At 52.1% G+C, this 16,827-nt stretch overlaps 1 protein-coding gene across 6 annotated transcripts in view; it reads right to left on the reverse strand.

Annotated features, from left to right (window-relative positions):
* kdm6a (lysine (K)-specific demethylase 6A) overlaps window positions 1-16,827 on the reverse strand; it is an 84,547-nt gene that overhangs the window by 13,540 nt on the left and 54,180 nt on the right. For 3 of the 6 annotated variants that reach the window (XM_064310352.1, XM_064310354.1, XM_064310353.1), the window contains 10 exons: window positions 15,904-15,997; window positions 11,622-11,748; window positions 10,277-10,375; window positions 8,654-8,873; window positions 7,986-8,120; window positions 5,091-5,237; window positions 4,641-4,724; window positions 4,415-4,522; window positions 3,510-3,860; window positions 1,806-2,599 (listed from right to left, as the gene is read on the reverse strand). In XM_064310352.1, the coding sequence (XP_064166422.1) occupies window positions 1,806-2,599; window positions 3,510-3,860; window positions 4,415-4,522; window positions 4,641-4,724; window positions 5,091-5,237; window positions 7,986-8,120; window positions 8,654-8,873; window positions 10,277-10,375; window positions 11,622-11,748; window positions 15,904-15,997 (2,159 nt within the window). The remainder of the gene's footprint in view (window positions 1-1,805; window positions 2,600-3,509; window positions 3,861-4,414; window positions 4,523-4,640; window positions 4,725-5,090; window positions 5,238-7,985; window positions 8,121-8,653; window positions 8,874-10,276; window positions 10,376-11,621; window positions 11,749-15,903; window positions 15,998-16,827) is intronic. The other 3 variants (XM_064310356.1, XM_064310357.1, XM_064310355.1) reach the window with 2 other exon arrangements.

Here is a 16,827-nt window from a genome sequence, read left to right on the forward strand (position 1 = left end):
AAAAGCTCACACAGTTCCCTTCGCGGGGGCACCGGCATTAAGCGCTATTTCATGTTACAGTTCTGAGATTTACAAGCTCAATGGACCATTACACCTCACCGCTCGCATTCACAGCCACAAGGGGGAGGGGGGGGGTTAAAATGGTCAGACTCAAATGAGGCCAGGAGGGGAAGGAAGCAGATTTACCGCAGGTCACTTAAGATACGGCAGAATTCAATAAAAAAAATAATAATCGCTGGTGCATTCAGGCCTCGTTAGCAATCTGCAGAGAACGGAAAAAGGCTCAAATGCGGGACCTGGGCAGTATCAGGTGTATTAATCAATCCCAGAGCCCGGATGAGCTCGGTTTACCCCGCGCGGCTCCAACAGGAATCAGGGTTCAGCCGTCCCACACGAGCACAGGAGCGTAGAGCAGGAGCCCAGGCGCTTCACCCTCTCTCTGCACGGGACTCTGAAACTCCCGCGTCTCACATTTCACCTCGACGCCCACCGCCCTTCTCCGCAAGAGCATCCCAAGCAGGGCCAGAGATCCTTATCAATGTTACTGGAAGCGAGGGAAGACTCCTTCGATATCTGTACACGTGATTATGGGCAGAGTGCACAGATTTTATATGCTAACTATTTTTTTTAAAATACGCCCTGTTAAAAGATGACATCTCCTCTCCAAAGCAAGAAATAATTAACTGAATTAAACAGAGTCCGCTTCGTTTATTGGGCATGCTTCTGCTTCTGAGTCAGCCGACAGTTGAACAGAGCTACAGGCCAGCAGTGGTCTGAGACAGCAGGTGATATAGGCAACTGCGCAGGGCGGGAACTTTGTGAGGTCGCCGTAGCGCACACGGCTCGCGCTCCTCGTTCACTTATCCATGGAGCCCCCGCCAAAAACAAAAACAAACGCGATAGGGGAGAACCTCTGCAACACCGTTCATTACAACGGAAGTGCTCCACTTGAAATTTTGCCAAGGGCACCGAACAAGCTAGGATGCTATAGGCAAAGTATTTCAGTTCCGTTTACAGAACAGAACTGAAATCAGTTGCACTGGCCCCATTTTCAGTGATGTGACATCATAGCCGTCAGGTTCTAAACAGTTGACTGGATTTACATAGTAAGTGTAATATTCTTAAATAAGCTATTCAAGTGTAGGAAAGGAAGCTTTAATTCTAGGGCAGAAGCTTTGGGCTGGAAAGTATACAGGCTGTGCCGTCAACATCTATAGGCTGAACCAGCAACACTCAACACCTTTAAAAGCCCCTTTTGTCAGCTACAGGCCAAGATTCCAACATCGCATCCATTAGACAATCACTGAAAGTGATGTCGCTGCCACAGTGACCAAAACAACATGCAGAGAGCCAAGAATGGCTCTGGCATCAGCATCCGCGGCACTTATAAAACACACACAACACTAAACCAACAGCACTGCATTCATCTGACAATCATTAACAGTGATCTCTCTAAACAAATAACAACAATGGCCAAAACTATAGGCAGTGAGTAAGGGCTTGTGCATCAACATCCTCCACACCAGCAGATACCAAACCCTGTTCCTGCAGGTCTACTGTCGCAAAGGTTTTCACTCCAACGCTAACAAAAGCACACCTCATTGAACAGCAGGAGATCTCGTTGAGCTGCTAATTAGTGGAATCGGGCGTGTGAAATGAAAAGCTACAGAACGGTAGACGGTAAAACAGGGAAACGCTGGCAACACTAAACCAGGAGCGCTGCGGATGGCAAGTCACCTATGTCGACCCCGCGCTACCTTCCTCTGGCTGAAGAGGGCGACGCTGAGGCCGGGCGGAGGGCTCACCTGCAGGCTTTGAGCACGTCGCTGGAGCTGGGGTAGATGGAGACGGAGGAGGAGGGCGTGAGGGGCAGGGCAGGCTTGCGGCTGACTGCGGGCGGGTCCACCTTCGCGGGGCTGCGGGAGTCCTCCGGGCCCTTGCCGTTCACCGTGGGCCGGGACGCGGAGGGGCTGTTAAGGCTGGCGGCGCTGTTGGCTGGAGCGTGCTCCGTGGACTTTGGGGACGGGGTGGCGGTGGACATGGCCGAGGCCGGCGAGGACGCCGCCGAGCTCCCGGGGGCCCCGGGGGCGCCGTGGAGGGCCGGGTGGACGTTGTTGACTTTTCCGCAGGGTCCCGCCGCCCCGCCGCTACTGGCTTTTCCCGTCAACAAGGCAGAGAGCGGAGGAGGATTGTCTGGACTAAGTACACCTGGTGACTCGGGTTCCGCGCGGCCGGGGTCGGGCGGGGCGTCGGCCGGCCCCGCCCCCGCCGCCGCCTGATGGACGTGATTAGGGAGTCCCTCCGCGGTGGCAGTGCTGTTGGGCGTCTCCCCGGAATGCCTGTCGCCGTTTCCTGATGGCTTGCTCTCTTTGGTTAAGGTAATGCCTTGCTGTCCGCCTGAGGTAGCAGAGTGGGGGGGGGAGGGGCGGTGATTGAGAGCCGCGCCCGGCGCCGCCGGCCCACCGGCCGGCCCGGAATGTCCAACCTGATTCTGAACGCCGGGGCCAGCCGCCTGGAAGTGCTGGGGCGTCCCAGCGGAAGAGAAAGGCCGTTCGCCATTGGGACCTGCCGAATGCGAACCGGGACCTTTGTGAAGGCCCTGGAACCACAGAGAAAAGGAAGGAGGGGGGCTCAGTATTACCGGACGTCAGTCACCACGACTCAGGCAAATGTCTCACTAACAGAGATCTTAACCACACACAATTCCAACCGCAATATTGATTCTGACCAGCAGGGGGTTCATGACCCACTAATCGATCAACAGACAGGCACAACAGGTCAGTCAGATGAATGCAGGCATGGCTGCATTCAGAATTACACTGATGGTGGGGGGGGGCATCCAAGTCTAAAATGCCTTCAGAAGAATTCAAACATTCACTTCTGTCAGTACTATCACTTCTGCGTAGCTACATTCAGCAGTGCTCCCATTTTAAGAGCATCTGCCCCTGAAAACTGGAAAAATGATTTAGGAGCACATCTACTAACTGGGAAGCATTTGTGCGCTCCTAAACTTAGCAGCACATATGCTCCTTGGGAAAAAAGTTAACAGAGCACCATATTGAGCAAAATCTCTGAAAATCCATCCACATCTCAGAAAAGTCTCTTTTTTTAGGTTTAAAGCGATTATCCTCACATTGCGCAAGATATTCACCTTGAAGCGCTTAAGTAAATAAACATAGGGTCTATATTTCACAACAACATGCACAATATCCATGTCAGAAATGTTCTTTTTATTTTTGTCTGAATGTGTAACTGTGGGGAGAAGGGGGTGGTTGCTCTGGTACCTGAGTGGAGTTAAGGTGTTGATGTTGGTAACCATGGGGATTTGAAAGTATCTGAGTGGAGTTAAGGTGTTGATGTTGGTAACCATGGGGATAAAGTACCTGAGTGGAGTTAAGGTGTTGGTAACCATGGGGATAAAGTACCTGAGTGGAGTTAAGGTGTTGGTAACCATGGGGATAAAGTACCTGAGTGGAGTTAAGGTGTTGGTAACCATGGGGATAGCGTACCTGAGTGGAGTTGACGTGTTGGTGTTTCCACGGCTCCTCCGCGCTGCTCGGGGTTGTGCAGTTGTGAGGTAGTGCGTTTAGCTGCAGGTAAGGCACATTTCCGTTGCTCCCCATTCCTGTCGTGTGATTATTGCCTACAGAAACAGTGTCCGCGTTACCCAGCGTTCCTGCTGTGCTACAGGGGGCGGGGCTTGCCAGGAAAGGTCCGTTGGCCACGGGCGGGCCGGTGCAGGGGGAGCGGGCTGAGGGGGACGGGGCGGCGTTGGGGGTCTGAGCGGCGGGCGGCGAAGAGTTGGCGGTGGGGCCGTTGGGCACCGCGGGTCGGGCCTGTCCGGCCGCGTTGTGTCTCATCTGGTCAGGGGGAGGAAGAGGAGGGTGCGGTCATCTTCATCAGTTTGCACACACAAAGCAGACAGCTCTCGAGCTCAACGCGCTACACGTTTCTTTGAACTGCGTCAAGGTTACCGCTACCGTATCTCATTTTAGGCAGTTAGCAGACTCTCTCATCCTAACTGACTTCTCACTTCTCTTACATACAAGCTATTTGTACAGCATGTACACTTTCATTCAGCTCAGGACTGCCCAACCCTGTTCCTGCAAATCAACCTGCAGGTTGTTTTTATTTCAACCCTACTTTGGCACACCTGACTCTACTAATTAACAGCCCAACAACACCTCTAGCTGTTGAACGAGGTGTGCAGATTTGGGCCTTTAGCAAACTCTCATCCAGAACACCTTCCACAGCTCAGTCTTTTATACACAAGCCATTTATTTACATAGCGTTCATTCACTTCTTTAGCACTCCCAAACTGACAGAGGAGGTTGCCACGAGCGCTGCAGCGCTGATGAGACGTTTTAAACGGGGGAGAAAAGGGGCAGAAGAGGCGACCCAGAGGGCCACGCACCTGCTGCTGATGCTGCTGCATGAGGGCGTACTGGCCTTCCAGCTGCTCCAGGACCTGCAGCTGCGTCGGCTTCAGGCTCGTCCTGTTCGCCCGCAACTGCTCCAGGAACTGCGCAGACGCAGAGGAACGCCAGTCAAGAGACGGAGACCGCGAGCTTACCGCCATCGACCGCGCTCACTGCGCGGCGCAGCAGAGCCGACGGCGGCTCACTCCAGACCCAACGCACCTGCAGCTTCTGCGGCGTTAGGTACCAGCTAGGGGCCTGCTGCTGGACAGGACTGCTCACCCAGGAATCCAGAGAGTTCTGCGACTAAAAGTAAAAAATACAAAGGGGATGATGAATAAACAGCCAGCTACTGGGGCACAACTAGCACCTAAATGGTGCCTGAACCAATCACCTGCTTTTAAATAAGGGAACACGACAACATTAAAGAACGTCTTCATAAGGCAAGGAAATCGAACGCCAGTTCGTAATTATAATTTATACCATTTCGCTTTGCCATTTTGACACAGCTTGCCAAAGGTTGACAGAGCGAGTGTGAAGTTAAGCTAGTGAAGACGTGGGGCACTGAAACGAGGCACTGAAACCCGTGTTGTCGTTCGGACCGGTCGGTACCGGCTGTATGGGAACTGGTGCCATAGCGGTGCCGGGTTTCGGGAAACCCAACCCTCGTACCTTGGCTGGGCTGGACGTCCTCTTCCTCTTGGCGGGGCTGGACTGGTCGTCGGTTTGGGTCGAGGGGCCCACGTGCTGAGGCAACGACTGCGCCGTCGCCTGAGGGGGCCGCAAGCCGCCATCATTACTCTGATGAGCTTTACAAGCCTGCCAGCAACACAGAGCACAATCACCATTACAGCGTCAGTGTTACCGTTACAGCATTACACTGTACACTGTACCACCGGCCTTCCTCCTCCCTCATCATCACTCTGATGAGCATTACAGGCCTGCCAGCAACACAGAGCACAATCACCATTACAGCGTCAGTGATACCGTTACAGCATTACACTGTACACTGTACCACCGGCCTTCCTCCTCCCTCATCATCACTCTGAACTACAGGCCTGCCAGCAACACAGAGCACAATCACCATTACAGCGTCAGAATTACCATTACCATGTTACACTGTACACTGTACCACCGGCCTTCCTCCTCCCTCATCATCACTCTGAACTACAGGCCTGCCAGCAACACAGAGCACAATCACCATTACAGCGTCAGAGATACCATTACCATGTTACACTGTACACTGTTACACCAGCCTTCCTCCTCCCTCATCATCACTCTGAACTACAGGCCTGCCAGCAACACAGAGCACAATCACCATTACAGCGTCAGAGATACCGTTACAGAATTACACTGTACACTGTTACACCTCCTCCTCCCTCATCATCACTCTGATGAGCTTTACAGGCCTGCCAGCAACACAGAGCACAATCACCATTACAGCGTCAGTGATACCGTTACAGCATTACACTGTACACTGTAACACCAGCCTTCCTCCTCCCTCATCATCACTCTGAACTACAGGCCTGCCATCAACACAGAGCACAATCACCATTACAGCGTCAGTGATACCGTTACAGCATTACACTGTACACTGTACCAGCCTTCCTCCTCCCTCATCATCACTCTGAACTACAGGCCTGCCAGCAACACAGAGCACAATCACCATTACAGCGTCAGAGATACCATTACCATGTTACACTGTACACTGTTACACCAGCCTTCCTCCTCCCTCATCATCACTCTGATGAGCATTACAGGCCTGCCATCCACACAGAGCAGGGGAGACCGTTACAGTGTTATATAACACAGCCTCCCTCCCGCCGACACCACATTCACACTCTGAGTGCCTGGGGGGTGGGTGGGGTGGGGGGTGCCAGAGCACCCTCACACAGGGGCAACCGCAGGCCCACAGCCGCTACAGCAGAGTCAGACACACGCTCACACACACGTCTCTGTATGAGCCTCCATCACTGCGAACCAATTAACAGGCAAGAATCACAACAGCAACAGGTGCAGAGGTAACACTGATCGGAATCACAAGAATTATAAAAGCCGGTATATCAAACGTACATGCTTTCCTTACAGGTGGGTATTCTCCAAAGTCAGCACATGACATAGTTCAACAGCACTTTTTAAAAATGACATTTAGTAAGTTTGTATGAAAACTTTAATTCTAGACTTATTTTTTCCTAGATTTCTTACTTCCCAAAGTACATCATCTCAAAAAAATAAAATAATTAAATAAATATTTTCCTGCTGGACTAAAAATAACCCATTTCCTCCTAATCAAGAGACTGATTTTCTGATTTTCAAGGACAGTTCCTGAGTCATAAACTCTCCGATTCTGGCACAGAATCTTTCGGCACAATTAATCAGCCAATGTGTTTTTCTTGGCATGAAGGATGAGAAATTAAAAAAATAATAATAAAAAAAAAATGAACAAACAAATTCTGCCTTGCCACCGTTTGCCATTAAAGCGTTTTCTCGCTGAGAAGCTCTTAACGTCAAACGGCTGCCCAAGAAAACAAAGATGGAGTCATTGGCGGCCAGAGAATTTATGACCAGGTTAACGTCGCTGAAATACTGACACTTCCAGAACCTTCCACAGACCGCTGACCATCGGTCAACCTCCAACGGTCAATAAAGGACAGGTGATAAACAGTCAACTGCACCAGAAACATTTCAGTAAGCAGGAATATACCGTCACACCTCAGTGTTACCTGTAGATAATTTAAATAAGTTATCCACCCACAGTTAGCAACAGTTAGCAGTTTGCTGCATGTTGACAGAATGGATGAGTGAGAATTACATTATTTGGAAACTGATGCATGTGATGGTTGTTGCCACGGTAAAAACAATCAACCTCTCCAATGCTTAAGGCTACATCGTACTGCACTATTAAATAATAAAAATACATTTGAACAAACCACTAAATGATGTTTAAACTAACATGGCCAACTTTAAACAGCCTTGGTCTTAGAATCCACAGAAGGCATAGCAAACACTCCTGAATCTCAAACACAGCCATACAAATTGTGTGTCTACGTGTAATTAGTTCATTTTTTAATTAAGATTTTTGTGTGCAATTTAATCAATATTGTTAATAAGGTAAAAAAAAAAAAGAAGAAATAACAGAAATGAGCCACATTCACTAAACATTACTTTCAGTGAGCATTCATTCAATTAATTTTTTTAAAAGCTGTATCTAATTCTTTCTCCAGTTGTAAAAGGAGAAAAAAAAAAAGTCAAGCATCGCAATCACCGTAGCACAAATTAAGCTAGGCTGCATTGACAGAGCGCATACACGTATGCACAATTTCTGGTGTTTTTTAAAAACACCCCTTTTTAAAACTAAATCTAAAAAGGAAATGTCAGCTTGTGTGAAAGGATGTTTTATCTAGGATCCAAGGCCGGTGATATTAGCACTTGTTTTTCCTTGCACAAGGAAGGCCAGGGGAAAATTTTTTTAGAAGGCGTCACTGGTGTAAGTGTTTAGAGAAGTTGGCGGCAGCGGGGGGTGGGGGTGGGGGGGGGGGGTCTACAGGACAGGCTAGCTCCTCTCACCTGGTGTGCTGCGTTCAGGCCTCCCTGTCTGGACGTGAGCTCTGCTGGGATTGGTAGGCTCCACGCCTCCTCAATACTAGGAAGCATTTTACTTTTACTCGGTAGACTACCTTGTTGAAGGTTACACAACTGAGCCTAGGAGAAATTGCGTAAAAACACATTCAATGCTGACCTACGAGGATATACGAACTCCAGTGTTCTACTACAACCGTGTCTTCCAGCTACACAGGTGAGACACTGCACTTAACATTAACAAGAGACGAAGAGGCTTCATCATTACATATTTATAAATGAATGAAATGGTAAAAATTATAACAAAAAAAGGTCAAACAACTCAGTGGGGAAATAGGGCTGGTGGTCTTAATGGTGTGAAAATATGTTTACATGCTACAGGTGACAATGCCCTCTCCACTCATACACATTAAACACAAAAGCCATCCAGCTCAATTACTTTGGCTTCAAACGAAACGGGCAGGAAAGTAAATGCAGGAATGGACGAACGCAGCCTTCTCAGTGGGTGAATACACTCAGGAGCACTGATCAGACAGGCCCTATGACAGCGGCAGAATGGCACACAGGCTCCCGCCCTGCCGTAGACAAGGCCGACCCAGTGACTCAGAGGTGAGACCCGCCGCGGGGGGGGGGGGACGCGCGGAGCGGACAGGTACCTGCAGGCATTTAATGCGCGTGGTGAGGGCGGACGTGTTGGCGCAGGACTTGCTGCGGGTGGCGTTGATGTAGCACTTGATGGCGTCCTGAGGCTGGTTGCAGGACTCGTACAGCGTGCCCAGGTCCATCCAGGCCGCCGAGTGCCCGTGGTCCAGCTGCACCGCGCAGATGTACGCCTGCAGGGCGTCCATGGGCTGGCTCTGCTGCTGGTACAGCACACTGGGGGGGGAGGGAGAGGGGAGAGACGGGAGGGAGGGGGGGGGAGGAGAGCGAGAGCGAGGAGGGGGGAAGGGAGAGGAGAGAGGGAAGAGAGTAGAGGGGAGGGGAGAGGAGAGAGGGGGGAGGGGGGAGAGAGAGGAAGAGACAGAGGGAGAGATGGAGGGGAGAGAGGGAGGGAGTGAACAAGGGAGAGAGGAAGGTATAGGGAGGGAGAGAGGAAGGTATAAGGAGGGAAAGAGGGAGGTAGGGAGCGAGAGATAGAGAGAGTTAAATGGAATGAAAGACACAGGAGTTTCGGGAGGTGGGCACAGAAGAGGAAACACTAGCCTTTAATACGAGTGCATTTAAAAATGACATTTTACAAAACAGGCCTGTAAAAGGCGCATAAATGACAGGCCAGGGCCCTTAGAGAGGCGTCTACCGTGGGGCCCGTTTAGGTTCTCCCCGTCAACCACTTCCTCAAAACTGCCACGCTACAGCGAGGTCCAATTTCTCCTGTCCTCAGCTGCGCAGAAGCATGCTCCTGCGCTGCTGCAGTACAGAGATGCGCAGATTCGCCTGGGGTCAGGGGGAGTGTCTGACAGCAGCAGCAGCAGCAGCAGCAGCAGCACTACCCGCTTCCCCGGTGCCAGGCCCCGGCTGAACATTTACCGCACGTTTATCTGCGCCCTGAAAACACCTCGGTGACAAAAGGAGCTCCTGAGGAGAGGAGCACAACTCCTCCAGCGTGGCTCGGGCAGAGAGCAGGCAGAGATCTGGCATAGAGCGGGCATCGAGTGGTGGGCAGAGGGCGGGCATCGAGCGGGCGGGCAGAACGCCACTCGGGTCCTTTGAGCCCCCGCTGTCAGCAGTACACAGAGGCCCGCTCCTCCTCCCAGCGGTAACACGCGTTCAGGCAGACTCCCTCAGGGTTCGGCCGCCAGCGCATCTCATTAACACGTCACCGGGGGTGAGAGCAGCCCTACTTCCACACGCCGGCGCCTGCCCTGCTGACGGACTCAACACCGCGGGAGAACAAAGGACCCAACGATTCGGAGAGCCCCCTGAGCGGGCCTCTACCGCGCTCGCATTTCGGGAGCACTAGCCCCTGAACACCGGTGCGTGGCGGGCCCGGGGGAAATAATCCAGGAGCACGTCGGCTAATTGGGACAACATTAGCGTGCTCCGAAATTTCTTCAACTTAGCAGCACAAGTGCTCTTTGGGGAAAAAAACTGTTAGCGTAGAGCTTTGCTGAATCAAAAACTGGGGAAGAAGAAAAGACTGAAATGTTCAGAGAGATCTTTCAATCAAAATTGGGGACAGTAAAAAAAAGGAGAGTAGAAAAAGGATAGAGCGCAGTAAAAGAAGAGAGCAGAAAGAAAGATAGCGATGTGGAACGGACAGAGAGCAGAAGGCCACTCACCCTATAGAGCACCAGGTGTCTGCACTGGCCTCGGATTTATCAATAGACTGCCTGTAGGAAATGAAGGCATCCTGGACCCGCCCAATACTGGAGTAGCACCTGCAGGAGGAAGGACAGGAAGGAGCACAACATCAACAAATATTACGCACACAAGCACCTCCGCTCTCCTGCAGTTACATAACACCAACAAAACAAATAACCTCGATAATATAAACAGAGCTTTATAAATACACATTCCTGAAACCATATTCACGCCCATCAGTGCGCAGTACTTCCAATAATGACATCCGGAACCAAGGGCTTGACCAGAACACTAACACTCGCTGGCTTAGCACTATGGGCAGCGATGCAGGGGGAAAAAAAGAATGCATTCTGTGCAAGTCGCTCTGGATAAGAACACTGCTAAAAGCCCAAAAAGGCAAATGATACAGTCAGATAGAAAACAAACACCATGGTCAGACTAGGTCTGCAACAATATGATGAGCTGAAGGATCTACTAGACACAGGCATCGACTACAGCAGAAAATCAGCGTGTAAGTATCTTTGCTAAGTGTAAATATCTTTGCTAACCTCCCCCATTATAAGGATGTTCTCCGTATTACAACACAGTACAAACAAAAACAATTAAAAAACTAAAAAAAACTCTGAGACCTAGGTTAAGTGTACACAACTGAAAGCACTACAAGGTTCTCGGGTCAAATCATTCTGAAAGGAAACACTGTGGGACAGTGCACAAAAAGGAGAACTTGCAGCAAACCCTCTAATTACTCAGTTCCCTCGTCAGCCACTGTCGCTTCTGAGCTCACCACAGAATGAGCCCTTTTCAAACGAGCAGCAGCAGGGGTGCGAAAGACCGCGCCCCCCACCCCACCCCACCCCACCCCAGACTGGGCGGCCCGAAACCGCAGCGGGACAGGCCCAGCGCTGTCTTTACGAGGGGTCTGCAGGCACCAGTCAGGTTTTAGCTACGCGCCACCAAACCCAAGGCAAAATAAGCAGGACTGCACTGAGCTAACGTTTCATGACATCCAAACGCACCGGTCCTTCCGCACACAGTGAGCAGTTCCTGAATCATTCAGGCAGCCTCTACTGAAGCACTCGTCCTGGCCCCAGAGCCCAGCACACACGCAGACCTGTGCCCCACACATTCAGGCACACGTGCCCACACCGCACACACACAGCACAGGCCTGTATCCCACAGTAAACAACACAGTGTCACACACTCTTTAGCATGCCACAATTGGGAGACCTTACCCCATTTTTTTAAATGCAGTAGTACTTCCAAAAGAACACAGACACACAGTTTCTTTCTTTTTTTTCTTTAAAAAAAAATAAAAAAACTTACCTGCCAAGAAAGTACCAAGACTGGCCAGAGTTGGGGTCTGCCTCTAGAGACTGCTGCAGACACTGGATAGCATAGCTGTCCTTGTTGGCTTTATCTCCCAGCTGCTCCACCGTGTGATGCATCCAGCCTAAAGGGGAAGGCAGCATGTGGGCGGGGTTTAAAGATGCAGACATTTCTTCACAAATCTTCCCTCAACCGTCTTCCCCCCACTGTCCCTGATTAAAGCGCACTGGGGCTGGCAGTGAATCTGACTCAGTTAAAGCGCACTGGGGCTGGCGGTGAATCTGACTCAGTTAAAGCGCACTGGGGCTGGCAGTGAATCTGACTCAGTTAAAGCGCACTGGGGCTGGCAGTGAATCTGACTCAGTTAAAGCGCACTGGGGCTGGCAGTGAATCTGACTCAGTTAAAGCGCACTGGGGCTGGTGGTGAATCTGACTCAGTTAAAGCGCACTGGGGCAGGCAGTGAATCTGACTCAGTTAAAGCGCACTGGGGCAGGCAGTGAATCTGACTCAGTTAAAGCGCACTGGGGCTGGCAGTGAATCTGACTCAGTTAAAGCGCACTGGGGCTGGCAGTGAATGTGACTCAGTTAAAGCGCACTGGGGCAGGCAGTGAATCTGACTCAGTTAAAGCGCACTGGGGCTGGTGGTGAATCTGACTCAGTTAAAGCGCACTGGGGCTGGCGGTGAATCTGACTCAGTTAAAGCGCACTGGGGCTGGCAGTGAATCTGACTCAGTTAAAGCGCACTGGGGCAGGCAGTGAATCTGACTCAGTTAAAGCGCACTGGGGCAGGCAGTGAATCTGACTCAGTTAAAGCGCACTGGGGCAGGCAGTGAATCTGACTCAGTTAAAGCACACTGGGGCTGGCAGTGAATCTGACTCAGTTAAAGCGCACTGGGGCTGGAGGTGAATCTGACTCAGTTAAAGCGCACTGGGGCTGGTGGTGAATCTGACTCAGTTAAAGCGCACTGGGGCTGGAGGTGAATCTGACTCAGTTAAAGCGCACTGGGGCAGGCAGTGAATCTGACTCAGTTAAAGCGCACTGGGGCTGGTGGTGAATCTGACTCAGTTAAAGCGCACTGGGGCTGGCAGTGAATCTGACTCAGTTAAAGCACACTGGGGCTGGTGGTGAATCTGACTCAGTTAAAGCGCACTGGGACAGGCAGTGAATCTGACTCAGTTAAAGCACACTGGGGCTGGCAGTGAATCTGACTCAGTTAAAGCGCACTGGGGCTGGCAGTGAATCTGACTCAGTTAAAGCGCACTGGGGCTGGCAGTGAATCTGACTCAGTTAAAGCGCACTGGGGCAGGCGGTGAATCTGACTCAGTTAAAGCACACTGGGGCTGGCAGTGAATCTGACTCAGTTAAAGCGCACTGGGGCAGACAGTGAATCTGACTCAGTTAAAGCGCACTGGGGCAGGCAGTGAATCTGACTCAGTTAAAGCACACTGGGGCTGGCAGTGAATCTGACTCAGTTAAAGCGCACTGGGGCAGGCGGTGAATCTGACTCAGTTAAAGCACACTGGGGCTGGCAGTGAATCTGACTCAGTTAAAGCGCACTGGGGCTGGGGGTGAATCTGAATCAGTTAAAGCGCACTGGGGCTGGCAGTGAATCTGAATCAGTTAAAGCGCACTGGGGCTGGCCGTGAATCTGACTCAGTTAAAGCGCACTGGGGCTGGCAGTGAATCTGACTCAGTTAAAGCGCACTGGGGCTGGCAGTGAATCTGACTCAGTTAAAGCGCACTGGGGCTGGGGGTGAATCTGACTCAGTTAAAGCGCACTGGGGCTGGCAGTGAATCTGACTCAGTTAAAGCGCACTGGGGCTGGCGGTGAATCTGACTCAGTTAAAGCGCACTGGGGCTGGAGGTGAATCTGACTCAGTTAAAGCGAACTGGAGCAGGCAGTGAATCTGACTCAGTTAAAGCGCACTGGGGCTGGCAGTGAATCTGAATCAGTTAAAGCACACTGGGGCTGGCAGTGAATCTGACTCAGTTAAAGCACACTGGGGCTGGAGGTGAATCTGACTCAGTTAAAGTGCACTGGAGCTGGTGGTGAATCTGACTCAGTTAAAGCGCACTGGGGCAGGCAGTGAATCTGACTCAGTTAAAGCGCACTGGGGCTGGCAGTGAATCTGACTCAGTTAAAGCGCACTGGGGCTGGCAGTGAATCTGACTCAGTTAAAGCGCACTGGGGCTGGCAGTGAATCTGACTCAGTTAAAGCGCACTGGGGCAGGCAGTGAATCTGACTCAGTTAAAGCGCACTGGGGCTGGCAGTGAATCTGACTCAGTTAAAGCGCACTGGGGCTGGCAGTGAATCTGACTCAGTTAAAGCGCACTGGGGCTGGGGGTGAATCTGAATCAGTTAAAGCGCACTGGGGCTGGCAGTGAATCTGAATCAGTTAAAGCGCACTGGGGCTGGCAGTGAATCTGACTCAGTTAAAGCGCACTGGGGCTGGCAGTGAATCTGACTCAGTTAAAGCGCACTGGGGCAGGCAGTGAATCTGACTCAGTTAAAGCGCACTGGGGCTGGGGGTGAATCTGACTCAGTTAAAGCGCACTGGGGCTGGTGGTGAATCTGACTCAGTTAAAGCGCACTGGGGCTGGCAGTGAATCTGACTCAGTTAAAGTGCACCGGAGCTGGTGGTGAATCTGACTCAGTTAAAGCGCACTGGGGCTGGAGGTGAATCTGACTCAGTTAAAGCGCACTGGGGCAGGCAGTGAATCTGACTCAGTTAAAGCGCACTGGGGCAGGCAGTGAATCTGACTCAGTTAAAGCACACTGGGGCTGGCAGTGAATCTGACTCAGTTAAAGCGCACTGGTGCTGGGGGTGAATCTGACTCAGTTAAAGCTCACTGGTGCTGGGGGTGAATCTGACTCAGTTAAAGCTCACTGGGGCTGGGGGTGAATCTGACTCAGTTAAAGCGCACTGGCACTGCTGCTGTGGCCTGGCTAGAGCGCACTAGCGGGTAAATAATTTGGCGTGTCCACGGTGTGGAGGGTGAAACTGAAACAGCGTAGCTCGCGGCGGCGTGCTCGAGCGCTAGCGGGGCTCAGAGGAGTAAGAGCCTCCCATAAACAGAGCAAATGGCCGGTCTGCAGCCCCTCAGCGAGGGGGGAACGCAGGGTGGGGGAAGGGCTCTTCAAAGGTCCCGTCCCAGCCCAATCTGCCCAAACCCCTTCCCCACCGTCAGAGTTCAGACGCCAAAACAGCTGTCAGGAGCCGGAGACGGCAGAAACAACCCCCCTGCTCTACAGCTACAGACCCACAGCCACATGTACAGACATGTACACATGCACATACTCACTCTCTCAGACACACACACACTCTCACACAGACACAAACACACACGCAAACATACACACAAGACCCAGACACAGACACACACACACACACACACACACACACACACACACACACACACACACACACACACAAACACACACAGAAGACCCAGACAAACACACAGGCAGGCAGGCAGACAGACAGACACACACACACACACACACAGCTCCTTCTCCTGACACCTGTGGCAGGCCGCCCAGGAGGAGTTCACCATGGCAACCGCACCAACACCAGCAATTCGGCACAGAATGGAAATGGTTTTATGGCCGAGTGACAGTCTGCCCGGAGAGGCCCTGAAACGAGCCCAGGGTGTTTTAAGAGGAGGGCCGGGGGGTGCTGGGGACAGCGGTGTGTGTGCCTGCATGTCCCACGGTCATGAGGAGCAGAGGCTGGAGCAGCACGGGCTCGGGATTTTTGGGAAAAGCAGAGGAGGGAACGCACGGGAACAGGAACAGAACCCAGGGGCTCCCACAGCACGGCCACTGACAAAACCTCACTTCACTCCTTTATTAGACTGACCTTCTAAAATAAAAACCCGACCTCACAGAGAACGCCAAAGGACTGTAAAAACCACACGGAACTCAAATAAACATAATAACGCAGACAAAGAAACAGCAGGCCCAAACAATCATGAAATCATCACCGAGACAGATAACACAGTGCACTCCTTCAAGCAAAAGGCTTTTTCGAACGCCAAAATATATACTTCCTTTATTTAAATACGCCCCAGTCTATAACAGGCAAACACTATCAAAATGTTTTTTAAGAAGTACCCTTTTATGACTTTAAGGATATCTAGACAGTGCAGTTCAGTAAAGGCGCCGTGAAGCGTGTGCGGGTCCAGGTTCACCCAGCACGGCTCACCCCACACACACACACACACACACACACACACACGTGGCGCCGTGAGGGAAGGAGACGGCCGGTGGGCTTACCCAGCTGCTGCAGGGTCGTCGCCTTGACCGGAGAGGGAAGGTTTTCCGTCTGCAGGAGGGCCTCATAGGCTTCCTTGGCCGCGCGGTACTTCTTCTGCGGGCCGGAGAGCAGGGGAGGGGAGCAGAGGACAGCGGTTTGGCGGACGGGAAAGGGGTGGTTTTTTTTACGAGCGCTCTCCGCGGGGACAGACAACAAAGCCGGCGGCTCCGGGAGCTCGCCAGACGGACACTGAGAATGCGGAGCTCTCTCAGGGCGACTGGGAGGAGGAAATGACAACGTTAACTAGCCTGTGAAGAAAGGGGAGGGGGGGCTAAGACCCACAACACTCCCTGGGGGAGGGTCAGTCTAGGAGACCAGCCATGCCAGACTCAACAAGTCCGGCAGCTCTGTCGACCCCCCCCCCCACGCCCCCCCCGCCGGGCCCATTCAGCCCCAGCAGCCGGCGGTATCAGTGAAACAGGAGAACTCCACTTCAGACGTCTGTGTTTGTTTTCTCTCAGTAACCCGAGGGCCAGGCTGTCTGTCCTCTCTGAGCCGGGCCCGAGGCCGAATGCCCCTGCGGCCCCAAGCGCAGGGGGGTAAGAACATCCCCCTCCAAGGTCCGGCGGGGCGCAGGTAACCCGCCAACGCGTTTTTAGGGGGGATCGAACCTCGGCTTGCGCCAAACACCAGGATCGGGTTAAAGGCCAACGATCTGGACGACAGACGACGGTAGATACGCTACAACCTTGAGGAAAACTAAACAGTAGACAGATCCTGTCTGCGAGGGCGTGTGTGTCTGTGTCTACGAGACGGACAGAGACTGAGTATGTGTGCGCATGTTCGAGTGTGTGAGTGTGTGTGTGTGTGTGTGTGTGTGTGTGTGTGTACACGCATTTGTGTAGATGTGCAGTGGCACCCTGGCAAATACACATCTGGACATG

This window comes from Anguilla rostrata, chromosome 15 (genome assembly GCF_018555375.3).
Source record: "Anguilla rostrata isolate EN2019 chromosome 15, ASM1855537v3, whole genome shotgun sequence".
In the NCBI taxonomy this organism is placed as follows: Eukaryota; Metazoa; Chordata; class Actinopteri; order Anguilliformes; family Anguillidae; genus Anguilla; species Anguilla rostrata.